This window comes from Phyllostomus discolor, chromosome 2 (genome assembly GCF_004126475.2).
Source record: "Phyllostomus discolor isolate MPI-MPIP mPhyDis1 chromosome 2, mPhyDis1.pri.v3, whole genome shotgun sequence".
Classification (NCBI taxonomy): Eukaryota; Metazoa; Chordata; class Mammalia; order Chiroptera; family Phyllostomidae; genus Phyllostomus; species Phyllostomus discolor.
The window spans coordinates 159,973,467-160,000,962 of NC_040904.2; the positions used below are offsets into that span (position 1 = coordinate 159,973,467).

The window sequence follows — 27,496 nt, forward strand, 5'->3', positions numbered from 1 at the left end:
TTATTACCTTTATTTAATTTATAGTTGTGCAACCACCATGATAATCTACTTTAAGTAATTTCCATTACACTCACAAGTTTCCTGCACCCATTTACAGTTAAGCCCCACTTGCGCCCCTAGCCAGGTACACTTTGATCTGCTTTCTTTATCAATTTTTTTCCTGGCACTTCATGTAAATAGAATGATAAAATATGTAGTTTCCTGCATCTGACTTCTTTCATTTCAAATAATTTTTAAATGTTTTTAATCCTCATCCGAGGATATATTTATTGATTTGAGAGAGAGAGAGAAGCACCAATGTGAGAGAGAAATCTTACAGCCCAGAGTTCTAGTGCCAAGAAAACAAGTCCCCATAACTTCTGACTGTAAGAACCAGTGGGGATTGTGGCTGAGTGAGACCCAGCTGTTCCTCTTAAAGGGCTTGGACATGAACTTACTCAGATTCACTTCCTCTGAGCTCCAGCACTGGGGCAGCAGCTTGAAAGGCACCAGGGACACACGGGAAAAACGGAATTGTCTTGTATTGGGGAGAGATGGGGGGGTGCAGCTTTCTGCCAGGCAAAAGTGCTGGAAGAAGCCACTGTTGCTTTTCTGAGACTTTGCTGCACGCCCCCCTGCATCTCTCTCTCTCTCTCTCTCTCTCTCACACACACACACACACACACACACACGAACACACACAGAGCCAACAAGTGGTGCCGTATCCGAGACTCCATTAACCTGGCTCACACTCTTTGCCCCATCCTGGGGATTCCCTGAGACCCCGTCCCACCCAGCTCACAAGCCCATCCAAGCTGTTTCCAGTAGCTTTTCCATATAACTGGCCTCTCTTGCCTCATGCTTCAGGTTTTCTTAAAATCTCTCAAGTAGTAACTGGCCTCTGAGTACCTCCTACCTCTTGCTAAGTGGCCCCAGGCCTGGCACTGGTGGCAGCCTGCCCTGGTTCACAGCTTGGCCTCTTCTGGCTATCTCCAATCCCAACACAGTAGCAGCCATCTGCAAATTACTCTGTATCTCGTGCTGGGTGGCCCGAGGCAGGGCATAGATGGTGGCTGACTTTGCACCTCTCAGGAGACCCCACGGCCAGTGCACCCCATGGACAACTTCAGACCACATCAGATTATAACCCTATCACCTCCACAAGCAGCATGCTCAAGGGGGGACTCAGTGAACACCAAAGCCCACTGAAGCAAGTCCTGCTCTGTAGGGTCAACTTCTGCACAGTAGCTCCTCTGCTGTAGTTGTAGCTGGTCCTCACAGACTATTGACCTAGGGGGTCAGTCCCTCCCAGTAATGCCAACAGCAACTAAGACTCAACTGCAAAAGCTGTGCACACAGCCCACACAGGGATACACCTGGAGTGCCCAGCTTGGGTGACTGGGGAGGCTGTACCACTGTGCCCTACAGGGCACCTACCACGTAAGACCACTCTCCCAAGTCTGTGAGATGTAGCAGCCCTCCCTAACACATAGAAACAAACATAGGGAAGCAGCCAAAATGTGGAGACAAAGAAACAGTTCCAAAATGAAAGGAGAGAAGAAATCTCCAGGAAAAGAACTAAATGAAATGGAGGCAAGCAAACTACCAGATACACAGTCCAAAACAATGGTTATAAGGATGCTCAAGTGCCCTGGCTGGTGTGGCTCAGTGCATTGAGTGCTGGCCAGCAAACAAAAGGGTCCCTAGTTCTATTCACAGTCAGGGCACATGCCTGGGTTGCAGTTGGGTCCCCAGTTGGGGGCGTGCAAGAAGCAACTGATTAGTGTATGTCTCACACATCGATGATTCTCTCCCTCCAAAAATAAATAAGTAAATAAAATCTGTTTAAAAAAAAGGATGCCCAGGAACTTAGTGAGTACTTCAACGACATGAAAAAGGACATAGAAACCATAAAAAATAACTAGTCAGAAATTAAGGATACATTGGCCCTGGCCAGGTTGCTCAGTTGGTTATAGAATCGTCCCGATGTGCCAAATCTGGGACCCAATATGTGGGTTCAATTCCTGGTTATGGCACATATGAAAATCAGCCAATAAATGCACAGGTAAGTAGAACTAGTCCATGTTTCTCCCTCTCAAATCAATTTTTTTAAAATTTAAAAAAGAACAAGAAAAGAAATGATGAATACAATAACTGAAATGAAGAATAATTTATAGGGAATCAACAGTAGAATAGATGACTCCGAGAATCAAATCAGTGATTTGGGACATAAGGAAGCAAAAAACACCCAATCATAACAACAAATAGAAAAAAAAAATCCAAAAAGAAGATGGTGTAAGGAGCCTCTGGGACAACTTTAAGCATACCAACATTCACCTCATGGGGGTGCCAGAAGAAGAGAGAGAGCAAGAAATTGAAAACCTGTTTGAAAAAATAATGACAGAAAACTTTCCTAATCTTTTGAAGGAAATAGGCATAGAAGCCCAGGAAGTGCAGAGAATCCCAAACAAGATAAATACAAAGAGGGCCACACCAAGACACACTATAATTAAAATGCAAAAGGTTAAAAACAAAGAGAGAATCTTAAATGCAGCAAGAGAAAGGTAGTTAGTTACCTACAAGGAAGCTCCCATAAGACTTCTAGTTGATTTCTCAAATGAAACTTTGCAGGCTAGAAGGAAGTGGCAAGAAGTATTCAAAGTGATAAAAAGCAAAGACCTACAACCAAGATTACTCTAGCCAGCAAAGCTATCATTAAGAATTGAAGGACAGCTAAAGAGCTTGCCAGACAAGGAAAAAGTAAAGGAGTTCATCACCACCAAACCAGTATTACATGAAATGTTAAAGGGTCTTTTTAAGAAGAAGGAAAAAAAATTAAAAATATGAACAATAAAATAGCAATAAATACACATCTATCAACAATTGAATCTAAAAATCAAAGTAAATGAACAAGTAAAACAGGAACAGACTGATAGAGAATATTTTGACAGTTGCCAGATGGGAGGGGGCTGAGGGGCGTGGGTGAAAAGTGAAGGATTTAGACGTACAAATTCTGGTAGGTACAAAATGGTCATGGGAATGAAAAGTACAGCACAGGAAACATTGTCAGTGATATTCTAATAAGTATGTATGGTGTCAGATGGGTATGAGATTTATCAGAATGATCACTTAGTAAGTTATATAATGTCTAATTACTAGGGTTTACACCTGAAACTAATATAATATTGTATGTCAACTGTAATTGAAAAGTGGAAAAAGAGAGAGTCGCATCTGAGTCACCAAATGTGTTACGAAATTCGAGTTTTGCTGCTTGGGCTGCATGGTTGTCACAGGGTAGTTTTACTGACTTGCAGCAAGTAAAGGAGACCAGATTCACATACAAAGCTCTGCGTCTCTGAAGAGAGGCTTAGCCATTGCTTAGCCATTGACAATATGGTCAATTACACATTGATATCTTCTTTGCAATTGGCTACACTTACCAGGGTGAGTTTCTGTGATGTTTACTTTGTTTACAGCTGGTCTGAGAAATACTGTGCTACATTTTAACATTTAGCAAGAATGGCATTTAGTAAGAATAGCCCAGACCAAAGATTTTCAACAGTCATGTGCCCCAAGAGGCACACTGGTGTGCCACAAGAATTTTTAGAGCATGCAGTACCTGACTATTTAGTCAGGGGCACTGACCTCTTTTCCCTTAGATTGTCAAATTTTAAAAAATGACAACAGTGAACACAATAATAGCCATCCAGCATGAATGAATTAAAAGTATACCTAGTTTTTAAAGATTTTATTTATTTATTTTTTAGAGAGGGGAAGGGAGGGAGAAAGAGAGGGAGAGAAAAGTCAATGTGTGGAATGTATGGTTGCCTCTCATGCGCCCCACCCTGGGGACCTGGCCAGCAACCCAGGCATGTGCCCTGACTGGGAATCGAACTGGTGACCCTTTAGTCTGCAGGCTGGCACTCAATCCATTGAGTTACACCAGACAGGGCAAGAGTATACCTATTTTTGTCAGATAGGCAAAAATATATTTTGTGTGTGTGCCAGAGTTTTAGTGACTAGTTGATGTGTGCCATGAGTTGAAAAAGGTTGAAAATCGCTGGCTCATACCCTTGAGGCCCTTGTCCTTTCTAACAGAATGGTAAGTCTTTCTTGCATAGTCTTGTTCTATTCATTGTAGGATATTTAGCTTAGCTGACACCTGCCCACCAATTGCCGGTAGCTTTGCCAGTCCTTGTGACCACCAAAAATGCCCCAAGTACTTCCAAAAGCCTGTGGAAGGTATTGTACTATCACCCGTGCAAAGCCAACACCCCCGCACCACACTGTAAATCACATAATGCCCAGCAATAATCCTCTAGAGTGGTTTCTGTCATCTACAATGAACCCTAACCCACACACGCGCGCGCGGGCACACACACAAGAAACTCGAACAAAAGACAAACCAAGATATCAAAGCTGATGATAAAAATTAACACCAATCAACGCCTACAATCCGTGAGAAGGAGGCTGAGAACGCATAGGGCAGAGAATGGGGTTGGGGGCAGAGGGTTGAGATGCCGGGGTTCAGAAGCGAAGGGCTGGGGGCTGGTGGGGGAGGGCGTACAAGGAGAAGGACCTGCGGGCATCTACTTCGCGTCCCCGCCTCCCCCCACCCCACCCCGCAATGTCCTCGGCTCCCACCAGAAGGCGCCCGCATTCCCCGCGCGTAGCCGAAGCTGAGCCCAGCGGCGCCGCCGTCAGAAGAGCGGGGCGGCGGGCGGCGGTGTGAGCCCTCCTGGGCAAGTGGGACAGGGTGCAGGGGAGCCCTGGCTTTGTTCCTGGGGCTGGTTTCTCGACTCCGTTCGCCACCCTGGCAGAAAACGTCCATAACCGCCCCAGCGCCTTTATCTACAAAGCGCAGAGAATCGGAAGGCGAACAGGGTCGAGCGCTCTGGGGAGGCAGGAGGATCCCGCACGCTCAAAGGCTGACGCGCGGCTCCCCCATCAGGCCGCCTCCAGCCCCATGAAGACCCCCAGGCCGGGGCTGAGAACCTTGAGCAGCCCGGATCAAAATCTTGCGGCGGCCTTAGAGCGTTAGACAGGTCAGTGCCCAGGCCGGGTGAGGACTGAGCTGGAGGTGGGAGGAGTCGCGCTCGCCGGGCTACTGTCCCCTAGCGCAACTGCCGGAGGCCACTCACCCGGTCACCTCCGCCCGGGGCACCTAGTAGCGCGGGAGTGATTCTGCATTTTCATGACAGGCAAGGTGTGGAGCCACCCGTTGTAGCACACCCCGGGGCCAGGTGATGTTCGGACCGAGGAACTGGGGGAGGGGGAACTGACTCATGGGCTAGGAGTGGGGGGTGCGACGGGCTTGGGGACGTCCGCTGCTCTGATAAAGAGAAGCTCTTCTACTCGTGCGCAGCCGCCTCGGAGCCCCCGCAGCCAAAGGTCCCTCGCATCAAGATGCTGGGCCTCGGGTGTGAGAGAAAACCGGGATGCGGGAGAGGGCGAGAAGAAAGGAGGCTGGGAGACACAAGGCCCAGGGAGTGACGGGAGTGTGCGGAGTGGGGCGGGGGCAACCACCGGCTGTGTCAATCCTGGCGCGCAGAATGTTCAGAGCGCTCTGGGAAGCGTGGGCGGGGGTACCAAGGGTCTGCCCACGCCTTTCCTCCGCTCCTTTCTCACCCTGCCACACCCTGCCGCCCACCCAGAATGCGGGTGGGCCGCAGGGCCCTCTGTGTGCTGGTTCTGCTGCTCGCCTGCGCCTCGCTGGGGCTCCTCTACGCAAGGACCCGGGACGCGCCGCACCTCCGGGTACCTCTTAATCTTTGGGCGCCCGCGCAGGGCCCCCCCAGGCCAGAGTTGCCTGACCTCGCCCCCGAGCCCCGCTATGCCCACATCCGGGTCAGGATCAAGGAGCAAGTGGTGGGGTGAGTGCCAGGAGTGGCGGCGGCAGTGCGTCACTCCCTGGGGGGTGGGGGGAGCTCTTGTTTCCTCCACTGCCGAGTTCTGATGCCTGGGTTTTCTCCGCTGGTTGTGGGGGTGAAGTGGGAGGTGGAAGGGGCTACCGAGTCTTGGGCCGGGGGGAAGTCTTCCCTCTCTGAACAATGTCATGGTGATGGGGAAGAGAGTGTGTCCAGTCGGAGGATGGCCCTGAAACACTTGCTGATGTCTTGATGGTGTCCACCTGAGAGGAGAGTCCAGATGCGGCCCCAATGGTGGCTGAGTGGACAACCCTGAAATCCTAGCGATCTGGCCCTGTTCTGCATCTCTGTGAAATCCAGATTTAGGGAATAGGTCCTCTTCTTCGTGGTCCCTCCTCCTGGGGACTCTCTGAAGAGCGGTGTTCAGGGGGACAGATACCGGGTGGGCAGGGCTGAAGGGGCAAGGTGTGGGGCGCCCAGTGAATGTTTTGTGGGACGGAAGGAGCTGTGCGGTCGGGCTCTGATGACCCTCCCTCCCCGCTGCAGGCTGCTGTCTGGGAACAACTGCAGTTGTGAGTCCAGTGCGGGGGGTCTTCGCCTCCCCTTCCAGAGGCAGGTCCAAGCCATTGACTTCACCAAGGCCTTTGACCCTGAGGAGCTGAAGGCTGCCTCTGCCACGAGGGAGCAGGAGTTCCAGGCCTTCCTTTCAAGGTAGCAGCTCGAAAGGAGAGCAGGACTCTGCAGTGGCAGGGCAGCGCGAGGCCTGGGGGTGGGTGTGACAGGAGGGAGAGCCCCGCCCCCGCTGACTCTGCCGCCCACCCTTCTCCCTCTCCTCCACCGTCAGGAGCCAGTCTGCTGCCGACCAGCTGCTCATCGCTCCTGCCAACTGCCCCCTACAGTACCCCGTGCAGGGTGTGGAGGTACAGCCCCTCAGGAGCATCTTGGTGCCAGGTGGGGAAGCAATGTCCTAGGGGATGACCTAAGCCACTGTGGGAGTGGCAGAGCCCAAGGTGGGGTGGGGAAGAATGAGGGAAGTTTGGAATGGGAACCAGGATGTCTGATGAAAGGGGGCTTGAGGTCTGAAGGGGGCTGCAGAGGTGGGAGATGGGGGCAGAAGGGACTCTTGGGTTACAGGAATTGGCTGGAGAGGTTTGGAGACAAGAATCTATTGTTTGCAGACTAACCAGAGGTTACGTGGATGCGGTAAGGCAGACCATATAAGAGCTACTGCTTTGATGGGAAAGAGATAAAAATGTGTTACTCTAGCCTACTTCCCACACTGTGCCCAGCTGCCCAACAAGAGTGATGGGGGAGAGGTTCTGTGTTGTGTGTGGCAAAAGCAGGAAGAAGTCATCAAAGCTGTCTGTGATTCTCGTCCTCCTTCTTCCCAGGGCTGAGTCTGCAGGCTGCTTCTGGTCAGGAGATATACCAGGTCAGAAGAAACAGGAGGGCAGGGAAGCCAAGTGGGCAGGATGCTGGGAGGGAAATATGGCTGTCAAAGGAGGGATGGAGGATTCAGGGAGTTGAAAGGTAGGTCTGGGGCTAACACCGCATTGTCCAATACCCTCTTCCAGGTGAACCTGACTGCCTCCTTGGGCACCTGGGACGTGGCAGGGGAAGTGACTGGAGTGACCCTCACAGGAGAGGGGCAACAAAATCTCACCCTCGCCAGCCCAGGGCTGGACCAACTCAATCGGCAGCTGCAGCTGGTTACTTATAGCAGCCAAAGCTACCAGGCAAACACAGCAGACACAGGTGCGAGGAGCTGGGTGAAGGCAGGGGCAGCCTAGGTGAACAGAGAGAACTCAGAGAGGCTGGAGTGGGCAAATGGCAGAGGGTGTGGGAGACACTGGGCAATGGCCAGAGCTGCCCAGTCACACAATGGGCATTTCAGCTAGGCCAGCGGGGCCAGGGAGGGAGAGAAGAGGCCTTTGTTCATCTGGGGCCAGAGCAGGCCAGAGGGAAATCTGAGCCTTGGATGTGTTCCCTCTTCAGGCCAACCATGGGGGCCCCAGGAAGTGACATGACCCAGGAGCCAGAAGACTCAAACTCCATTCCCAGCCCACCACTTCTACAGGGCAAAGGGCTTTATCTCCCAATGTTTGCACTTCTAGCAAAAGGGGCCTAACACAGCCCTCTTGCCTCTCTCCAAGGCTTGCTAAACCAACCCTGCTCCCACTTTGGGACTTTGCACTTGCTGTTCCCTCTGCCTAGAATGCTCTTCCCCCAGATTTTTGTATGGCTGGCTCCTTCTTGTCTTTTGAATCTCAGCTCAAATGTCTCCTCTTCACTATCACATTACTTGTCTTATTTTCCATTCAATACTTAACAGTATATGAACTTTTTAAATTTACTTAACCCGGAACCAGACTGACTAGGTTCCTAGTCCAGCTTCGTTGCTTAGTAATTGCCTAAATGTGGCAAATTACTTCATTTCTCTGTGCCTTCTTTTTCTGTAGTAGGAATCTACTTACTAAGGCTATTGGGAGGATTAAATTAGTCCATATATTTAAGGTAATTTACAAGGTGCCTGGCCCATAGCAAATGCTCAGTAAAGGTTAGCTTTAATTAAATGTTTTCTTGCCTTTCTCCCACCATTAGAATGTAACTTCCGTTACATTCTGAGGTAAGAACATTGTGTTCTTATACTCCAGGGCCTAGAAGGGCTGAATAAGCACTTAAATATTTATTTACTGAAAAGAGAATGTTGTTCCAGCCTTAAGAGCCACATCTCATGCCCTTTCTTCCCAGTCCGGTTCTCCACCGAGGGACATGAAGCGGCCTTCACCATCCGTATAAGGCACCCCCCCAACCCTCGGCTGTACCCGCCTGGGTCTCTACCTCAGGGAGGTGAGGCTGGTGCACGCAGGGACATGGATGGAGCCCCGGTGGGGAGCAAGTTGGGAGAAGCCTGCATGGGAGAGATGCCTTTTTGCTCCTCACTATCCACTCTCCTTGTCTGCGCCCAACTCTGCCCCTCACTCCCAGCCCAGTACAACATTAGCGCTCTGGTCACCATTGCCACTAAGACCTTCCTTCGTTACAATCGGCTGCGGGCACTCATCGCCAGCATCCGCCGCTTCTACCCGACGGTCACTGTGGTCATCGCCGACGACAGCGACAAGCCAGAGATCATTAACGGTCCCCACATCGAGCACTATCTCATGCCTTTTGGCAAGGTGCGCAGCGCGCGAGTCTGAACCACACACCCGAAGGCACCGGGAGGGGGCGCGCGCGCTCAATCTGCCGTCTCCAGAGTGGTGATAACACTATATCCGCCTCGAAATCACTGGGGTGCCAGTTAACCGAGAGGCTTCCCGGAAGGAATGTAAGCTCTGTGAAAGCAGGAATCGTGTCTATCTTATTCCCGCTGCATTCTTTAAATGGTTCTTAGCACCTAGTGGGTGCGTGAGAAATAGTTGAATGAATGCACGCAGGAATTCAATGCATTCCAAGACTCTCCCCCAAAACACTAACTCAGAGCCTCTGACAGTGGGAAATAGCATTTTTTACCTAGCTCCCCATTTAAAACAATTCGAAGTTTGGAGAGGTATCCAGGCTGTTGAGAGGGGTCAAGAGTGAAAAGAAAACGTGGCGGGGGCGGGGGGCAGGGTATGTCCTACCCCTACAGCTTCACCAACCATACATACCCTTAACCAGGGCTGGTTCGCAGGCCGGAACCTGGCTGTGTCCCAAGTGACCACCAAGTACGTGCTGTGGGTGGACGACGACTTCATATTCACTGCGCGGACGCGGCTGGAGAGGCTTGTAGACGTCCTGGAGCGGACGCCGCTGGACCTAGTAAGGGAAGGGCCGCAGGATGGCGGGGGGGGGGGGGGGGGCGGGGGAGAAGGAGGGCCTCCAGGGCGTTAAGACCACGTTTGAGGAGAGGAGTCGAGAGCAACCAGCCCTGGGACAAGAGAGGATGAAGAAGAGGAGCCTAGGGGACTACCCGGGTCCCGAGGGGTAGAGCGGCAAAGGACGGGGCAGGGTAACCGCCCCGGGGCAGAGGGAGCACAGACTTACCCCCTCCCAGTCTCCGCCCCCTCTGGAGCCACCCTCCTACTCCCGGCAGGTGGGGGGCGCCGTGCGCGAGATCTCCGGCTTCGCCACCACCTACCGGCAGCTACTGACCGTGGAGCCCGGCGCGCCAGGCCGCGGGAACTGCCTCCGGCAAAGGCGCGGCTTCCACCACAAGCTCCTAGGCTTCCCAGGCTGTGTGGTCACTGACGGCGTGGTCAACTTCTTCCTCGCACGCACAGACAAAGTGCGCGAGGTCGGCTTCGACCCTCGCCTCAGCCGTGTGGCGCACCTGGGTGAGTGGCTCCCCCTTCCGGCAGGGTACCCGTGGGCGCTGGGTGAGGCTCCACGCAAGGCGCCAAGGGCACCTACTACTCCTTCCTACCCGTGCCCACGGAGCCCACGGCTGCCACTCGGGGCCCCTAGAACAATTCTACGATTTACTAAGACCTGCGCTGGGGCAAGAGATGGAGCTCTCACCTCCGGGCCTGCACAGCTGCCAGGGTTTTGCAACCTGTGGTGGGCCAGCTGCATGCAGCCCCCTATGGCTGTGAATGCAGCCCAACAAACAGTCGTAAATTTACTTAAAACATTATGAGATTGTGTGTGTGTGTGATTATGTGTCCGACACCCCACATTCACACCCAGCACAGCTGGTGGGTCCACCTTGAACTTCCCTACCACTGTCATGTCACCTCTGCTCCACGCCAAGCTACTTCCCCTGATGCTTAGAAATGGAGTCTTTGCATGTTCACCCTCCATATTCCAAATCTCAGTTTCCCCTAAAGGTTAGCCTGCACCCTCAAAGCCTTTCATTGTGTACTCCCCTTCCCTCCACCCCCAGAATTCTTCCTGGATGGACTTGGCTCCCTCCGGGTGGGCTCCTGCTCAGATGTCATTGTGGATCATGCATCCAAGTTGAAGCTGCCCTGGACAGCAAAGGATGCTGGGACAGAGACTTACGCCCGGTACCGTTACCCGGGATCACTGGACGAAAGTCAGGTGGCCAAACACCGCCTGCTTTTCTTCAAACACCGGCTGCAGTGCATGACGACGGAGTGATGGCCACTCAGGGCCTTCCAACTGTCCGGCCCAGCCTGCCTCCTTGTCCCTGACAGGAATTTCTAGCAAACCCCACCACCCAGTGACCACTCCACTGACTGTCCCTGATTCCCTTCTGGAGCTGATCCCAAATAGGGGCTTGTCTTGGTGACACTCCTCCTTTCTGTGAGTGCCCAGGGGCATGATGGAGCCATAACTCATCCCACAGCCAGTGCCAAGTCCTCCCCCCACCCCTTCTCAGGGAGGTTGGGGGTCACTTTCCAAGTGCCAAAGAGCCCAAAGGACTCTAAGAACCTAAAGTGGAAACGCTCATCTCCTGGGGATTGAGTTGGGGGGAAGCCCCCAACACGTACTCCCAGGGCTGTGCCCCTCCCCCATCTCTGGATCCAGGACTGTGAACCGGCTGCAGCCCCACCCCCATGGAGAAAACGAATGGCTGGAGCTGTGGTGAGGGCTAGTGAACACACAGGTGAAAACCATTTTTGGTTGTGTCTCTGCAATGCTGTGGGCATGGAGGAAGGGGCACCAGGGGCCTGGATGCAGACACCCAGACTCACTTCATGAATCCCAGAGGCTCTCAGCTTCGTTTTATTAGTTACATTAGGCAAGGGGGCTCAGGGGCAAGGCCCTCCTCACACACACATTGTTGAGCCCTCCACACTCCAAATAACTGGGTCAGACCCATACCGTGCAAGTCTTCGGACCAGCGAGCTCCTGGAAAAGGGGGGGAACGTTTCAGGAATAGATTAAGTATCCCTCACTTCCTCATCCAGGATCTGGCAGTCCCCTGAGGGGAACACTACCGCCTTTGGAATTTTTAGTTCCTCATTCTTTACCCGTAGCTGGCGCCATTCTCTGTGGCTTAGACCTGATAAAATAACTCACCATTTCTTCCCTCCACCTCACTCCTCAGCCCCCTTCCCAAATCCCTCTGCAGTGTCCTCAGGCACTGACTCACACCTCCCTCGCTCATCCCAGCACCTCCTTGGTCCCATTCTCGTTGCTACTGCCCCCTCACCAGTCTTGCCAGGGCATAGGCAGCTGCATCCTGGACGCTCACAAACAGCTGCTCTGGGGTCACTCTGTCCAGGAGTCCTGCCTGGGTCAGTGTCCCCAGCACTGAGGCTGTGTGGAAAGGGGGTTGGGCTCTCAGGTTCTAAGTCCACACTGTCCTCTTCCCTCCCCAACGAGTCCAGTCGTTTCCCCAGTCTCCAGGTCCTTCCACATGCCACACCTCTCACCATGACACTGAGCCAGGAGAAGGTGGATCCCAGCATCTTGGCATCTGCTGGCCAGCTGCGGAGGTGGGGCAGTGGATTAAAGCCTAAATCCGGTAGTACACGTGGGCTGATAAAGGTAGTCTCTCCTCAACCTACCCCCTCCCTCACCTGTACCACTTCTCTGGCCCCAGCAGCATCTGCAAAGGTGATACCACCACAGTCTAGGACCACTGCTCGGACAGGCTCAGCAACTAGGATGGGAGAAGGCAAGAGTACCCAGATGCTTCCATGGGTCATGCCCAAATCTCTCTCCTTGGCATGCCATCTCACCTGCGTCAGGTGGGCCATCTGTCTTTGGAGTCTTCTGTGGGTAGGAAACGGTGGTCACAACTTGCGAGGCACAAGCATGAACATGCGCACCTCGAGCACAATAATCCCCCTCAGAAACCTTCCTGCCTCCCACTCCCAGAGGAGCCACATTCCCCTCTGACTCTCACCTTGCCTCTTCGAAGCCCCAGATGCCACTCTAGCATACGGCGAAACTCCCCACGGGTCCCAAAGTAGAGAGGTGTTGGATAGCTGAGGATGCAGAGCCCTGGCACCTGGAGGAGCTAAGGGGTCAGAGGGTCAGAGAAACACCCAGGTCTAGCCTTCTCTTCCTTCTCTGGCTGTGGCCCACCTACCTTGGGGCTCTCTTTGAGTGGCCGGTAGAGCTCCGTCCCCTCAGCCAGTCCAAGCGCCACACACTGCACCCTTGACAGGAAGCTGGGGTCAGATCCCCAGCCTGGTCCGGCTGCAAAGTCACCCCAAGCACTCCTTTGTCTCCCCTCCCTCATCTCGGCTCTCCTCATCTCTACTCCCACCTCTGGGTGCGGCAGACCACAGTCATCATGGAGAAGACCACACCTACGGCCAGGCCCAGGTCCACACTCAGGGTCACTACAGCCAGCCATGTGACCATCCACACAGCCTGCAGGACACAGATGGGAATGAAATGCCCAGAAGAAATGCCAGGCCATCACTGCTAAGGAAAAGGAGCCGGGGGCAGTGACTGCCTGGGCAAGTGATGGGGAGGGCTGGCTCAGGAGGAGGCAGAAAGAAAGACATAAGGAAGGGACAGGATTGACCCAACAGTGGATACACACCAGATGTAGTGACCTCAGACCTTGCATCTCTTGGGGAGTCACAAATGTTCAGGTCTGAAAGGGTTCAACACGGACCCCCAACCTTGTCTTGGAGGGAAGGAATTAAGAGGTATGCGTGTCGGAGATGGGTGGATTGCAGAACTCAGGACCATGACACTTAGGCTTTGGTCCAGGACAGAGGCTGGGGATGCTGAAAGAGTGGGAGGGAGCAATCGGGGGTAATGCTGCCATTTCTCACAAAATCCATACGGCTGGTGCGCCATAGTTGTGGAAGTTCCCGCATCTGGAAGAACATCTGGCGCATGCTGGAGATGTTGATGCAGGCCAGGACAGCCTTGGGACAGAGGACACAAACTAGCCACCCCAATATCCTGGAATATAACCGCCCTTCCCGCCACCCCCACACTTTCTCTGCTCCTTACCTTGGGCAGATAGTAGAAGAAGGGTCCCAGCCACAGCAGCACGGATAGGACAACTACACAGGAGAAGAGGCCTGCCAGCTACAGGGAAGAATGGGTAGAAGCAAGGAAGGAAGGAAAACTCACCCGCCTTCGTGTGGGAGGTGGTCTCCCTCTCCACTTGGCCTCATCTTCCTTGAAAACCTCTCTTCTCCTAAATCCCCTTCCGCACAAACATTTCTCTCTCTTCCATGGGCTTCTTGCTATTCTGCCATTCACACCTTCCCTTCCCTTTCCCACAATTAAATGCCTCACTCACTAGTCTTCCCTCGATGTAGTCAACTTCTCTATTTTTAAAGCCACTTAAAAGTCACTTAAGAGCCTCCATCTTAAAAGCCACTGTGGGAATTACCCTAAAAACAGGCAAACCACATGCTTAGTGCACTGACAAAGTAGTGGAAACCAAAAATATAAAAATACTAGGAGGGACTTTGATATGTGATATTTCTTTTTAAAAGAAAAGGTCCTTATGAAAGAAAATCAGAATTTTGTCTCTTAAATTTATTTTACAATTTAGCGTTATTTTTACTTTGAATTAAGCACGGGGCACTGTAAACTGTCTCCGTGCTTCCAGTTTACAAAGGTCTTAATGGAACTTCGTTCTCTTCTTTCTCTCCCATCTAGATAATCCCATCCCCCACGCACCCTCCCTCAGAGTCTGGCCTCCTCTGTATAGCTCCCACCTGTTTCTCTACCACTGCGGCCACCGGCACCTGGACGCCCCCCCCCCTTTCCTTCCATGGATGCACCCAAGGATGCACTCTTACCTGTGTGTTCCCACCAGCATCCACCAGGAGGCTGGTGGTGGCCAACGAGGCCGAGTTGGGAAAGCAAGAGAAGAGGGAGGAGATGAGGTTGGAGGCACCATGCGCCAAGAGCTCCTGGGGATACAGTGAGATGAAGAGAGAGACAAAGCCACAGGGGATAACATAGGGGGTTGTCTCCCGAATGAGGTTGGAGTCCCCAGTTGGAGTCACACCTGGTTGGCGTCAATAGTGTAGCTATGCTTGTCTGCATAGATGGAGGCCAGGGAGGCAGACACAGCAAAAGTAACCAGTGCGATGGGCAGTGAATCATCCAGAACCCTGGGTAGCTCAGCCAGGTTGGGGAAGAGAGGCTGGGGAAATCTGGAGGGACAGGGGTCCATGGTAAGAATGTGCTGGGTATAAGGATTATAGGAAAGATGGAGAAAAAAGGGTGAAGCAGGACAAAAGGTGTCGGGTGGGAGGGGTGTGGTAAGAGAAAGCTTGCATCCTTTCACCCTCTCTTACCCTCCAGGCAGCAGCCCCACTATCTGGACGTTGTATCTCTCATCCAGGGAAGAGGTGAAGCAGAGCACGGAGGCCAGAAGCACCTGGGAAAGACAGCATGAGAGGAAATGGGCCCCCTGGCAGAGGCTAGAAGGGCTCAACATGAGAGAGGATCAACACACAGGATCAGGTGGTTGCCAGAGCCTAGCACCTGGGGGAGCTGGGATGTGTTCCGGATGGGTGCTTGACAACTGATTTAGTGTGAAGGAGAGTGGGGATGAAAAGAAGAATGACACCTCCCTGGGGCTGTGGAGAGAGATGGATGGGAGGAGAAGGGGGGCTCCTAGGAGGGAGGGATGTGGGTATCAGGAGGCAAAACAGAGCCATTCTAAGTAGGGAAGCTTGGCTATGCCTGGAGATATATAGGGTATCTGTGGAGACGTGGGACGTTTATTTGTTGGGGAGAGAGAGAGAGAGAAATGTAGGTGTGGGTGGAGAGGAAAATAAACTGAATTACAGTGAAGGGTCAGGCGAAAAGAGAGAAGGACGTGGATGTGCTGTGCCGAGCGACACCGCGCGGGAGCGCTATGAGGAGGAGGAAGGCGTTCTAAGAGGTGCAGAGGAGACTCCACCAGAGAAGTGGAAACGTGTGTGGGAGAGATTCAGGAGTCAAAGTATTCTTGAAAGAAGCCTAGAAAATAATTTTGCCGTGTATAATGGGCACTTTTTGCCCAAAATTTTTAGGGAAAAATAAGGATGCGCGTTGTTCATGGGTTTAATGAGTACATACCATAGGTATAATAATGTGGGTGCGCATTATACAGGGCAAAACACGGGGTATATGCGTAAGCAGGACCTCTCGGCTGTGACCTCTCTTTACTCCGCTAGAGGGCGGTAACGGCCAGCTCCCACAGGATAGGCAAGGTCTGCGAGGCGCAGGAGCCATCCTCACCATGACGATTTCCCCTGGGATCGGGGTGGGTAGCTTGTCTCGAAACCTCACGTTCAATTCCTTGACTGGCACGAGGAGCGCCAGGCTGAGTGCAGAGATGGTCAGTTCGGCCGGATTGCTCCGAGGCAGCGCTGTCAGCACAGCGGCCAGCGTCTGTGGGCAAGGGCGGGTGAGCCGAGGGCCCAGAGCCAGGGGCGGCTGTCCCCAGCGCGGACCTAGCAGATCCAGGCAAGGCCTGCTCTCCCACCTCCACGGCGACCCTCATTCAGCCTCCTGGTCCTCACCGCCTTTCCCCCGCCCCCGCCCCCACCCCGTCACACACTGTCCATCCGCTCGTCTTCCCTTCCTTGTCGGGTTGCCCTCTTCCCGGGACTGCTAGAAGCCCCTTTTCCGCTGTTCTCCACTCCCACCTTAAAGAGGGCAAAGCAGCCGATCTGGCGAGGGAGGGGCAACCCCAAAAGGCTGGGCAGTTGGGACACGAGCACGTGCAGCGCGGTCCCGCTGGTCAGCGCTTTAACCACTGGCTCTGACAGAAAGGTGGACAGGACGCCGAGCTGCAGCGCGAACATCCCCAGCTGCCGGGAAGAAGATGCGCAGTCACCACCCGAGGAGCAGACCAGTTGCAGCGCAGCGCGCCGGCTTCTTCGCGCACTTCTCCTGCCAAGACCTGCGAGCGGCAGACGCATCCCACCCTTTCCTCTGGCCCGATTCCCCCGGGCGCCCAGCGGGGATCCCGCAGGATCCTCCCTCACCATCAACGCCCCGCTCCCGAAGGCCAAGGCCGCAGCCGCCTGGACTCGCTGAGCGTCCAGCTGTTCCCTCTCGGTTACGCTCAAGTTTCCCCCGAGGGGTTCGGGCACTAGCTGCTCCACGGCCGAGCCCGTCATGAGGCTGAGTACGGCGAACGTTCCTAGGACCCAAGGGCAAACGTAGAAATGACCAGTTGTGCTGTCCGGGGCACAGCGACAGCGCAGGCTGTGCGCTTGCTGCCGGTGTGTGGGCATCAGACCTCGCTCCCGCAGAAGGCAGCCGCTCAGGCGAAAACCGCAGGGCTCGGCCGGTGCAGAAGCCGGGCGCCCGTGGTGAGGGAGGTTAGCAGGGGGCACCAACCGGCAAAAACGGGCCCCAGACTGAATCTCTGCCTCTTCGTGCGGACGCCCAGCGGACTACGTGCCCCTTTGGGTGACTGCGCATCTCTTCTCCCCTCTTGCAAGTCCCAGAATTTTAACCAAATTTCATGGGGAGAAAAAGTCCCAGTAAATTGCCACCTCCTCGCACCCCCAACAAGCATTGCCTGGGTCAGAGGGTCAGGCAAGGGCGTGGTGGCGAGTAAGGGGAAAGGGCTAAGGGGCTTACAAGAACAGAAGCCTCAAATTCCAGTCCATTTTCACCCCACAGAAAAGGATAGATGTCAGTGGGTCACTCACCTGTGGACAGGTGTCTTCCAGTGCCCAACAAGGTGTAGATAAGGACGGGAAAGAAGGACGTGTAGAGGCCGAACACTGGGGGCACGGAGGTCAAGAGGGCAAAAGCCATGCCTGGGGGAGACGTGGGATGAAAGTTCCGTTGCGGTGGAGGGGTGGAGGGTGCCGGCTTCAGGGCGCTGCCCCCTTCCCACACTGTCAGAGGCTGGCGAGGAGACGCTAAACCTCGTCTCAGGAGGGAACCGAGGGGTTAACGGGCCTGGTGGGAGGTCGCTGGGTGGTCAGGGGCACAAATCCGTGTCCGGCCGAGTGCTGGGGGGCAGGGGTTGTGCCTCTCTCCAGTTCGCTGAGCCGGAAAGTGGCCAAGACTTCTCGCCGGACTGCGCAGATGAGGGGATCTGGGGGTGGGGATCTGATGGCGCTCCATAGTCCTTCCCCAGAACCTGGCCTCAGGTCCCCGACTCCGAACCTCAGCCACACAAACCCATCACCTCGCTCCCGGGATCCCAGCCCACCTCGCTTCCCCGAAGCCCTCTAGAGCTTGCGGCCCTGGCAGGTTGGTGTGGGGGCCGCTCACCCTGGGGCACGTGAACGATGCCCACAGTCACTCCAGCCACCGCATCCCCAAGCAGCCAGGCCCTCCAACGGTAGCGGGGCAGCCAGCGCAGTGGGGGCAGCCGCGCCAGCAACAGGCGCCACGCCCCTGGTCCGGAACAGGCGCGGGTCCGCCGCTTCCACCGTCTGCACAGCTCGGACCAGCGGGGCTCCGCCAGTAGCTCCCTCTCCTGCTCTGCGTCCCCGAAGAGCTGCTGGAACCGGGCCTCGGTAAGAGGTTCCCTGAGCTTGGCACTCAGAGGGGACTTAAGGTCGGAGGCCTCTCCTGGCCTCGAGCAGGTCCTGGCGCCCAGTAGCCCACTCATTTTGCTCTTAGCAACCTCCAACTACGCCCAGGCTTAAATACTCCTCCACCCGCTAGCCTTGGGTCCCGCCTCTCTGAAGCAGGGTCCAATCCGGCCCCGGAGGACGCCCTCGGTTGGGGACCCTCTACAAGCAGGACAGTGCTGCTTGAGGAGGGGGTGTCTCAGGCGTTTCCTCAGATGTCCTAGGCGAGATCGCACCCTGTAGCAGGTTCCTACAGGGGTGGCTGTGGAAAGGTTTAGGGACCAGAGGGATAGCCCAAAAGGCAAGCGCACCCAACTCTGACTATTTTCCACTCCTAAGCCTTTTCACTCTCTGCCCCTTCACCCTGAGTTCCCTTTGAATCTACACTTTGGGAGAACACGGAAGCTGGCTCCTCTCGGGTTACAGGTCATTCTTAGAGACACTGCATTCCCTGCCTAAGCAAGAAAATTCAAAGGATTTTAGCCCCAGTCCCTCCATCTTCCGGACCCAAATCCTCTTGGAGCACAGGTTGCCCCCAAGAGAGTGTAATGAGCTCTGTCGGCCTCTTCAGTTTCACAAACAGCTGAAATGAGAAGCAGCTACTTGTGTTGGGATGACAGAGAACCATCACCCCACATGTCCGCGGGGAGAGCCTGGGCCTAAATTCCCAGTTGAGGGCCTCAGGAAAAATACAGAACTGATAGGAAAGTTTTATTTTATTTCTTAGAAACCAAAAAACCTGAAACACCATTTATTACATTCAAGTGCAATTCACAAATTAGGCACTCAAAAGCACATTTGTGGTTAAATTAAGTACAATTTGTTGCCCGTCCACCCACCTCACGGAGTCCTGTGGTCCCTAAAGAGATACAGAGGTTCTGAGCTCCCAAATCCTACTGTTTGCCCCATCCCCTCCTCCACTCACAAGAATCTCAGTACCCCTCCCCATCACCTTCTGGTCCCCATCCCTGACCCCAAAGTCCTGGGGGTAGGGTACAGTGAGGGTGGATCTCCCCTCTTCAATTCCTTCTATTGTTCCCCAGAAGGCTTATCTGGGCTGTACGTCCTGTCCCCCTCCCAAAAGGTCCCTCCTCCCATTGTCAGACAGAGGGACCTCAGGCCCACAGGGAGGCTCCAGCTCCTCCTCACCCCCACCTCCACCCCAGCAGTCTATTGTCTGCTGAGGAAGCCCAAGTACACGTGACTAAGCCCAGGGGACAAATGGACAAAGTGGGCACACTGAGGACCAAGGACCCAGGACAGGGAATCTGGATATCGGTCTCCGCACATTTGGCTTTCTGTCCCAGGGGCTATCCCAGAAGTCGGGAGGGGTGAAGATCCCTTTGGACTCTACACTCTTGGGTCTATGGCTTGAAGAGGAATTCATTCCTGCTCAGCATGGATGTGCCTCATGACTTCCTAGGCAGCAAAAATAAGATCTAGAGCCAGAAGGGGCCATAGTACTCAGCATCCTCTCTACCGTCTCATTCTCCCTCAGCTGAACATGGAGGCCTCTGAAGAAAGGTACATTGGGCATTTGGTGCTTTAGAATCTGGGTGTTGGGGGAATGGTGGGAAGTCAGGCTGCTGTGGGCTTTCTGTGGGGTCTAGAACACAGGCCAGATGGGAGGGGAAGAAGGGCTTGGTAAAGGGGAGGATTTATCAAAAATCTAGGGCAGGGATGTCAAACTCATTTTCACCAGGGACCACATCAGCCTCTCGGTTGCCTTCAGAGGGCCAAACGTAATTTTAGGACTGTATAAATGTAACTACAGGTAGAAGCAAGGTGCAAGCCAGATAAAACAAGGCTGAGGGCCGGATTCGGCCGAGGGCCTTGTGTTTGCCACCTGTGATCTAGGGTGTTCCAGCGCCTGCAAACCCCCTGTCTGGACTGAGCAGTCTGCAGTTGCGGGTGAGAGACAAAGAGCCTTGTCCTTTATCTTACAGCCTGTGCCCTGCTCCTTTCACCAGACCCCCGCTGAAACTGATTCCAAGGGCCAGCTGCTCTCTTCCATACCACTTCGTCCCCCTTACCCCACCACCGCTTCCCCTTCCCTGTGCCAAGACAGCAGCCTCAGTCATATAACAAAACCTTTATTCTCAGAAAACAGGAAAAAAAAAAAACCAAACAAACAATCATTTCTATCTGGCCCTTGCCCCAGCCCTCCCACCCACCCACATATCCTCCTCTTGGGGGACCTGTGATGCATGCATAGGGGTGGGAGCTGAAGGAGCCCATGTTACTGGGACAGAAAGGAGTCCTTCTGAGTCTAGGTACCCTCCTCCAAGTTGACACCACTGCCAGCTTTGCCCACCTCCGACATCAAGAGGGAGGAGTTTCTCGGCAGTGCCAGAAGGGTTGCCCTGAAGTTCCTTGGGGAAGAGAGTGGCTGAGTCAGCACCACCCCCGTGGCCTTCGCCAATTACAGCTCATCTTCATCCAACTTGGCAAGTCTGGCCTGGCAGAGTGGGGTGTTTGGAATTGGTGGAACTGGTGGAACTGAAGGAGAGTCACGAGGAGTCTGGGGGATGTCACTGAGGGCCTGAAGAAAGGCACAAGCTGAAGGATCAAAAAATTTAGGAATCCACCCTCACCCGTTACTCTTTTCAATGGAAGCCCCTATAAAAGCCACCTCCTGCAGACATCTTAGCTGATCTGAGACCATTAGTTAAAGTGCAGGGAGGAAGGTAAGAGATGGGAAGTAGGAAGGGGCAGACAAAAGGAAGGTGGTGGAGAGGAAGGAAATGGGGGAGAGGGATTTGGGGATCCCAGAACAAGAGAGGCCCTTCCCATTCTACCCTTACAACCCGGGAGCACCATTCTTCATACCTGTGTTTCCAGGGGCAGGGGGGCTCTGGCCAACTCTCGTTTGGGTAACAGCAGCAGGGAGGGGAGAGAGCCATTGATGGGTGTGTGTGTGCTGACCTGGGACCGGTCTCCAGGCCGAATTTTCCCAGGGCTTCCTACTCCTGGCCCTCCTGACCGCCCCAGGCTGTTGGTCTGGCTCTCTCGTCTCTGGTACTCAATGGGAGACTGCAGTGCTGGGGCAAGGAGAAAAGCAGAAGGAGGGTCACTGCAGACAGAGGTCCTCTCCCTCTGGGGTCTGCTCAGGCCATCCTCCCATGGGCCCTCCCTCCAAAGCACTGTCATCCATGTATACTGGCCTTGAGGGATTCTGAGTTACTGCTTCTTGAGCCAGTAGTGGAAAAGTGGGAACAGGGGACAAGGAGAAGCTGGGGTCAGAGGGCAGGGCTGGGAGATTGGGCAGTGAGGGATTCAGGAGGTCAAAGGGCTGAAAGAGCAGGTGGAGGTGAGAGGGTAAGAGCTTTACCATTGAGAAAGTCTCGCTGGCTTTCCAGGATCTGAGCCACTTGCTTGACCCAGGCCCGACTAACTGCAGGGTCTGCAGTCTGCAGGACATAGCGCTGGATCCCCCCCTCTGGCCCTCTGGAGGTCAGAGCAAAGCGGCAAGGGTCACCTTGGAGGTTCCCCTCCAGTCCAAGACAGCTCACCTGGATAGGCAAATGGGAGATAGCACCCCCAAATTCCTCAGGCCACCTCTGGTTCCTGCCCTCTCCAACAAATCCAAAAGCCAGACACCGTGTCAGAGGCCTCACTGCACCCTAGCCAAAGCCCTCCCTACCTTGATGCTGCTCTTGTACGCATATCCGGGCTGTGCTCCACCTCGAGCTCCTCCTCCCAGGGCCTCACTGAAGATGACAATTTGCTCAAAGAGGAAGACACGCCGCTCACGACCCCGGGAGGAGAGAAGCCCCCCAGCCTCGGGCTCTGTGACCCAGAATGTGTCCTGGCACAGGAGCTTCCCCTGAGCAGTCAGTTTGCCCTAGAACCAAAGGACAGTGGTTTTCCAGCAAAAAATAAGAAGAGAAAAGGGGCAACTTTCTCCCCGCTCCTTCCCCTGACACTCCCAAACAACGGTAGGGCCAGCACCAGGAGAGGACAGTTCGCATAAGGACTGCCTGAGCACTCAGGCCCAGGCAGAAGAGCACCTGGCCTCAGGTTTCCCGCTCCATCCGCATACCTCAAACCCCCGCAGTCTCCCCAGGGTCATCATGTCGTTGCAGCGCTTGGGCACAATGCACATGACTTCCACTGCTCGCTGGGACACAGGTGAAGAGAGAAGCATCGTCATTATTGGGAAGGAGCAGCATTTTGACTTCAGACCATGTTTTGACCCCTGATGAGCCTCCCCCTAAAAATTGGACAGCACTATACCACCCAAGGAGCTGGGGGATCCAGAAGACTAAGATAAGGTGTGTGTGATGTGCCCTGGAAGACTTAGAAGTCCTCACCTCCAGCTCTTCAGTATCCATCCCAGCTCTACTATAATACTTGAGAAAATCCTAAGACGTAAAAAAGAAATGCTCAGGGAAGGCCCGAGGATGTCCTCAGAGGCTCTCACAGCCTTCCCCAAAGACACAGGTGAAGACTCCTAGGAAGTCTGGAGGAAGAGTTAGGAACCCTGGGGAGACAAGTGAGGAAAGCGCCGTGCCAAGCGACTGTGAGCCCCCGGAACAGGTGGGTGTTCCTGACCTTGAGCAGCAGCTGGTATTTCATGATCCTCTGCACTGGTTTGATGAGGAGGTCACTGAGCTGCAGTCGGTGCCCCAGCTGTTGCCGGAGCTCCTGGAGACAGGGACACGGGGTGGTTGTGCAGCCTGGAAAGCCTGCACACGATGATTCTGCCCCTCTTTCCCCCAAGCACCTCAGCCACTGACCTCGAAGTAGCTGTCCCCAAATTCTGACACCACATGCTCTGATTTTGGCTTATTCTGACAGTATACCACATACATATGCAGCCGGCGTTCCTAACAGGTGTAGAGTTTAAGAAAGAGCAGGGTGGGTGAGGAGGGAGAACACGTCTGCAGAGTCTCATCTACCCCCAAGCCCTCCCCCAGCTCCACCCTCTCAAGCCTCACATGTTTGATGAATAGCTGAGCCAGCCAATCAGGATCCTTCAAACACTGCTGTAGTTCCCCCAGGAAATAGCTAGAGAGATCCGAAGGAAAAAGGTAGGTCAAATATCCCCACCCATGCAACTTAGGGCTGTCTGCCCAGTAGTGTTCCCCATGAAGCCTGTCCAAACATTCGTCAGGCAACAACAGCTCCTGGGCCATGTGTGGGACACCGAGACAACCAGACATACACCCCTCCCCCTTTCTCTCAGGGCTCCACCACTCACTCTCGATGCCACTCGTATATTTGCTGGATGTTTCCAAACACAATCCTGTCACGGCCTCGAAGACTCTCCGGGACCCCCTGAGCAGCCATGGTGGCCATGTAACCCTGTGGGAAGTTTGGGGTGGGAGCATGGGTGTGTGGGGCCAGCCCTTGTGGGAACACCCCCTCTCCAGCAAGTCCAGGATGGAGAGCGGACTGGGAAGGTGGAACAGAGGAGCATCAAGGATATCTCTTAAAATTAGCCCTGGGCAGACGGAAAGGGTCAGGCCAGATCTGGGAAGGGAAAGGGGAGTTACCTCCACAATCTGCCCCAAGTCCTCCACGTACATTTTCTCTGTCTCTACCAGTTCACTGAGGACATACCTGGGAAGAAAGCAGGAGTGCGCATCCTTGATTTAGCTGTGTCCTCCCTCCTGGACTAGAAGTCCCTTCCTTACCACAGCTAACCTCAGAGGAAATTCCAATTCTCAAACCTAAAATGTGAGGGACGTTTCCTCTGGAAGTTGTGCAGTGGCAGGAGGGGAGCGAGGTTATAGGGACACTTACATACTCCTTTCCAGAGCCTTCTTTTTCTGTTCCTCTTCACTCTCAGGGGCTTGGGACAAAGTCTCTTCCTCAGGTGGCTGAAAGAAAAGAACATCCGAGAGTAAACAAATGGATGCCTTTTGGGTAAGGGGAACCACTCCAGACCATTTCCTCAGACCTTCGTCTTATCTCCAGGGCCCTCCAACAGTGTGGTCAGCAGGGTCAATTCTGGCAGCTCCTCTCCTGTGGCTAGAGCTGGTTCCAGCATCCAGTTCTAGGGGCCAAGGTCAAGTGCCAGAGGTCAGGGACAGTAGCTGTGTCTGTCCACTGACCAGTGACCCTCAACCTATTCTCTCTCCCAGTGTCCTTCAGGGATGTCCTACATTCTGTGATGCTCCCTGCTTACCTCATATGGTCCAGCCTGGCTACTGTCTGCTTCGGTTTCCACATTGAGACAATGTTTGGAGTGATCCAACCATCTTCTCAGGCCACCGACGGGCCCTGGAGGGCCCGGGGAGCAGGGGCCAGAGCTGAGGCCAGAGGTGGGGCCAGAGGGGGCAGCCAGGCCCGAGGCACCTGAAGCTGAGATACTCCCCTCACTGCCAGCAATGGAATAGGATTCTAATGGGGTGGGGAGGAACAAAAGGGGTGACAGCTATTCCTCCAGCTCCAGACTCAGGATCTTTAGAAGCTCCCAGAGCCTCCCCTCTATCACGCTCAGCCCCTTTTCCCCAGGCTCTCTCTTGCCATCCTCATTTGAGTTGGCCCAGACAGAAGATTTCACCAGGGCACCCTTGAAAGGAAGGAGAGTAAATATCTGGCTTCCCAGGCTTCGACCCCAGTTACATGTGGAGGTTCCCCCCATCCTGAGCATGGCATAGATATGGGGGTGGGGGCGGCCATCTGGGCAGACACTGGAAGCGGGGGTGCAGGGTGGCCATCTGTTCTCTTACAACCCTCCCCCTTCCCGTGGGTACAGACCATTTTCTGAGAAGGGGGGTATGAGGAGCTAAGAGCCCATCTGCCGCCCCCAGACCCCTCCTCCACAAACTGTAGTAATCACTATAATAAAAAGAAAAGACTTCTGCAGCCCACCTCCCCAACATGCACAAACCCAACAGAGGGGGCAAGCGGGGAGTGCGTCAGGGGGCTCTCTGGCCTGGGCTCAGGGAGAGGAGCAGGGATTTTTGAGAAAGCGTCTGGTAGACCCCTTCATTCCTCAGCCCTCCATCCCCCTGTCCCTGTTCAGAGCTGAAGTAGATTCTCAGCAAAAGGGTTTGAGGGAAGATGCGGTTCTAGGCCTAAAAGGATTGTGGATGGGTCCTCCAGATACCCACTTAACTACAAGAAAGCCCTGCCCCTTCCCCAATTTCCTTAACTAGTTAGAAATTGGCAGGCAGAAGGGATCTTAGAGATCATCTATTAAGTGTTTCCTGGAAAACACAGGTACAGTCTCCAGCTTCTAAATCCCTAAGGCCAGGGCAAACAGAAATCCTGAACCCTCAGCCCGCCCCCCATTCAACACTGAGCCCTGGAGACCTCACACTCACCACGTCCCCCCCGGGCGATGCAGCAGCCGCATTTTGCCAGCACTTTTCGGATCACATGGGGACAGGCACAGCGACCCCCCTTGTGCCCCCCGCGCATGGCGCCCGGGGCCCCCCGAACCCCCCGCCCGAGCCGGCCATGCAGGGGGAATCACGGGGGGCGGGGCGGGGTGGGGACCACGCAGGGCGCACACCCCCCCTCCCTCCTACCCCCGCTCCAGGCTGGGGGAGCGGGGGAGGGAGGGACCGAGGAGGGGGCGTCCAGGGGTAGGCGGAAGTCTAGTCTGGGAGAGGGCTGGGGGCTCTGCGGGGAGGGCGGCGCGCGGCCGGGCCGCGGATCTGGGCGGGGAGGGTTTCCGGAACCCTGTCGGTGCGGGGCCCAGGGTCCAGATGTCCAGCGGGGAGGGGAGGGGTGATGGGGGAGACTGGGCCGGGATGTGGCAGCCGCTCCAGCTCCGTCTCCGGCCTCTCGGGTTGGGGGTGGTTCTAGGCCCGGGCAGGGGAGAAGGCGGGGGCTGACTCCCCGAGTTCACGGGCGCTGCGCGGGTTCCGGCCGAGCGGCGAGCCGAATAACAGGCTCGGCCGCGGTGCCGCTGCGGGGAGGGGCTTCTGCGGCCCAGCTCCGCCCTCTCCCTCCGGTTCCCCCTTTCGCCAGCGCCGGGTTCCCGCCCCAATCCCCCCTCCCCCAGGCACCACAGCGTTCCCACTCCACGTCCCCAACGCCTCCGCCCCTCCTCCGCGTCCTGGGCTCCCCAGCCCCGGTTCCCCCTCCTAACAGCATCGCGGGCTCTGACTGCGGAGGGCTGGGGTGGGGATTAAGTCCAGCGGTGGGGGCTGCCCGGGTCGCCCCTCCGCCGCTGCGGTGGAGAAGGGCGCGGTGGACGCGGCCTTGGCCTGTGCGAAGATGTCCTGGGGTTGGGACCATCCCTACCCGCGCAGGGGTGGACCAGGCCCCTCAGTAAGGGTGCGTGAATGGGGAACACAGCCCAGATGCAGCCCTCTCACCGGACCCTTCTTTCCTCCAGGCCCGGGGACTCCAGCCGAGGCTAAGCACCAATTAAGGCGAAGTCCCGGAGCCTGGGCTGGCGAGGGGCCAGGGGTGGGGCGCGGGGACACTCCGCCTGCGGGGGCTCGAGGCCGGCTGCGTGGGGGACACACAGCAGACTAGAGGGCAAGAAGAAGCGTGGAGGTCTCAACGATTAAATGGGTCTCATGCAAATTAAATGTGCACCTTTATGCCCATAAGAGCATTTAAAAAAAAATAATTCGCCACTTTGCGCAGGATGGCAAACCGAGCCCCACCCCACCGCCAGCTTCTTACCGGGCTGCAGAGCCCAAGCGGGGACCTCACGTTCACGCTCCCCTCTCTGACCCCCCTCCGTACAGGCAGTCTCTGGCTCGGTCCCCTCCGGCCCCAGGGGGCTTCTCTCGGGGGGCTGTGGGGATAGAATGATTGTAAGGAATCCGCCCTTCACGCCCAGCCTTGACCTTCCCCCTCTCCCCTGCTGTCAAAAAATCCACATTGTTATCAAAGGGTCGCCAAGACTGGAGTGGAGGGAACGGTTCACCCAGAACGTGGCTGTGGCCCTCTTAATGGGACTCCTGGATTCCTGAGAGTGCCCCGCAAAATTTCTTTTTCCGTGTGATTGAGTTGTGGAGTGCAGCCCTCCTGAAGCCCCCTAAACACCGCCGAACCCCACCATACTCGCCCTTTCTTACCCCCTCCTGCCCGGGCAGGGCGCATGCGCGCAGCATGCCCCCCATGACCCCCAGTATCCGGTCAGTGCGGCCAGGGGCGGGGCGGTCCGGGGGCTTCATGCTGGACCCCTACTCAGCTCCAAGTTTCAGGGCTGAGGGGCACGGAAGCTGAGGGGCTCTGAGGCCTGCGTGCGTCCGGGGAGTTGCTGCTGACGAATCCGCCCCCTGCCCGGCCCCGCCCCTACTCCCACCCTAGCCAAACTTT

At 55.1% G+C, this 27,496-nt stretch overlaps 3 protein-coding genes and 1 long non-coding RNA gene across 18 annotated transcripts; 2 read left to right on the plus strand and 2 right to left on the minus strand.

Annotated features, from left to right (window-relative positions):
* Positions 1 to 4,630: 4,630 nt before the first annotated feature.
* On the plus strand, positions 4,631 to 11,407 carry B4GALNT1 (beta-1,4-N-acetyl-galactosaminyltransferase 1). 4 transcript variants are annotated; one of them, XM_028533161.2, is made up of 11 exons: positions 4,635 to 5,024; positions 5,634 to 5,852; positions 6,393 to 6,557; positions 6,691 to 6,797; positions 7,238 to 7,278; positions 7,421 to 7,601; positions 8,598 to 8,696; positions 8,835 to 9,025; positions 9,507 to 9,647; positions 9,922 to 10,162; positions 10,711 to 11,407. In XM_028533161.2, the coding sequence occupies exons 2-11, from the start codon at positions 5,635 to 5,637 to the stop codon at positions 10,926 to 10,928; spliced, it is 1,602 nt and encodes a 533-aa protein (XP_028388962.1). In that variant the 5' UTR covers positions 4,635 to 5,024; position 5,634; the 3' UTR covers positions 10,929 to 11,407. The 4 variants fall into 4 exon arrangements, with proteins under 4 accessions (XP_028388961.1, XP_028388962.1, XP_035874644.1 ...); XM_036018751.1 differs by lacking the exon at positions 4,635 to 5,024 and adding an exon at positions 5,035 to 5,185; XM_036018752.1 differs by lacking the exon at positions 4,635 to 5,024 and adding an exon at positions 5,042 to 5,222.
* Positions 11,408 to 11,489: 82 nt separating this feature from the next.
* LOC114513766 (solute carrier family 26 member 10) lies at positions 11,490 to 18,474 on the minus strand. Of its 8 annotated transcripts, none has more exons than XM_036018746.1 (18): positions 17,955 to 18,473; positions 17,381 to 17,491; positions 16,706 to 16,863; positions 16,364 to 16,528; positions 15,954 to 16,106; positions 15,023 to 15,105; positions 14,731 to 14,878; positions 14,519 to 14,632; positions 13,716 to 13,793; positions 13,532 to 13,627; positions 13,012 to 13,118; positions 12,832 to 12,901; positions 12,646 to 12,759; positions 12,479 to 12,512; positions 12,317 to 12,399; positions 12,163 to 12,224; positions 11,947 to 12,053; positions 11,490 to 11,642 (listed from the first exon to the last, which is right to left on the minus strand). In XM_036018746.1, the coding sequence occupies exons 1-18, from the start codon at positions 18,295 to 18,297 to the stop codon at positions 11,524 to 11,526; spliced, it is 2,145 nt and encodes a 714-aa protein (XP_035874639.1). In that variant the 5' UTR covers positions 18,298 to 18,473; the 3' UTR covers positions 11,490 to 11,523. The 8 variants fall into 8 exon arrangements, with proteins under 8 accessions (XP_035874639.1, XP_028388960.1, XP_035874640.1 ...); XM_028533159.2 differs by having other exon boundaries at positions 12,170 to 12,224; positions 12,479 to 12,509; positions 12,640 to 12,759; XM_036018747.1 differs by lacking the exon at positions 13,532 to 13,627 and having other exon boundaries at positions 17,955 to 18,474.
* A 79-nt stretch (positions 18,475 to 18,553) lies between these two features.
* Positions 18,554 to 20,387, plus strand: LOC118499051. The gene is made up of 2 exons (XR_004901548.1): positions 18,554 to 19,783; positions 20,206 to 20,387. It is a non-coding gene; the product is annotated as an uncharacterized LOC118499051 (long non-coding RNA).
* A 214-nt stretch (positions 20,388 to 20,601) lies between these two features.
* ARHGEF25 (Rho guanine nucleotide exchange factor 25) lies at positions 20,602 to 27,445 on the minus strand. 5 transcript variants are annotated; one of them, XM_028532643.2, is made up of 16 exons: positions 27,253 to 27,445; positions 26,855 to 26,969; positions 24,393 to 24,607; positions 24,165 to 24,260; positions 24,008 to 24,084; positions 23,758 to 23,824; positions 23,463 to 23,566; positions 23,200 to 23,269; positions 22,999 to 23,088; positions 22,814 to 22,906; positions 22,573 to 22,623; positions 22,302 to 22,379; positions 21,903 to 22,103; positions 21,591 to 21,771; positions 21,089 to 21,300; positions 20,602 to 20,801 (listed from the first exon to the last, which is right to left on the minus strand). In XM_028532643.2, exons 1-16 carry the CDS (start codon positions 27,349 to 27,351, stop codon positions 20,682 to 20,684), a joined length of 1,869 nt encoding a protein of 622 aa, XP_028388444.1. In that variant the 5' UTR covers positions 27,352 to 27,445; the 3' UTR covers positions 20,602 to 20,681. The 5 variants fall into 5 exon arrangements, with proteins under 5 accessions (XP_028388444.1, XP_035874641.1, XP_035874642.1 ...); XM_036018748.1 differs by having other exon boundaries at positions 21,185 to 21,300; positions 27,253 to 27,432; XM_036018749.1 differs by lacking the exon at positions 27,253 to 27,445 and adding an exon at positions 25,537 to 26,019.
* Positions 27,446 to 27,496: the final 51 nt, after the last annotated feature.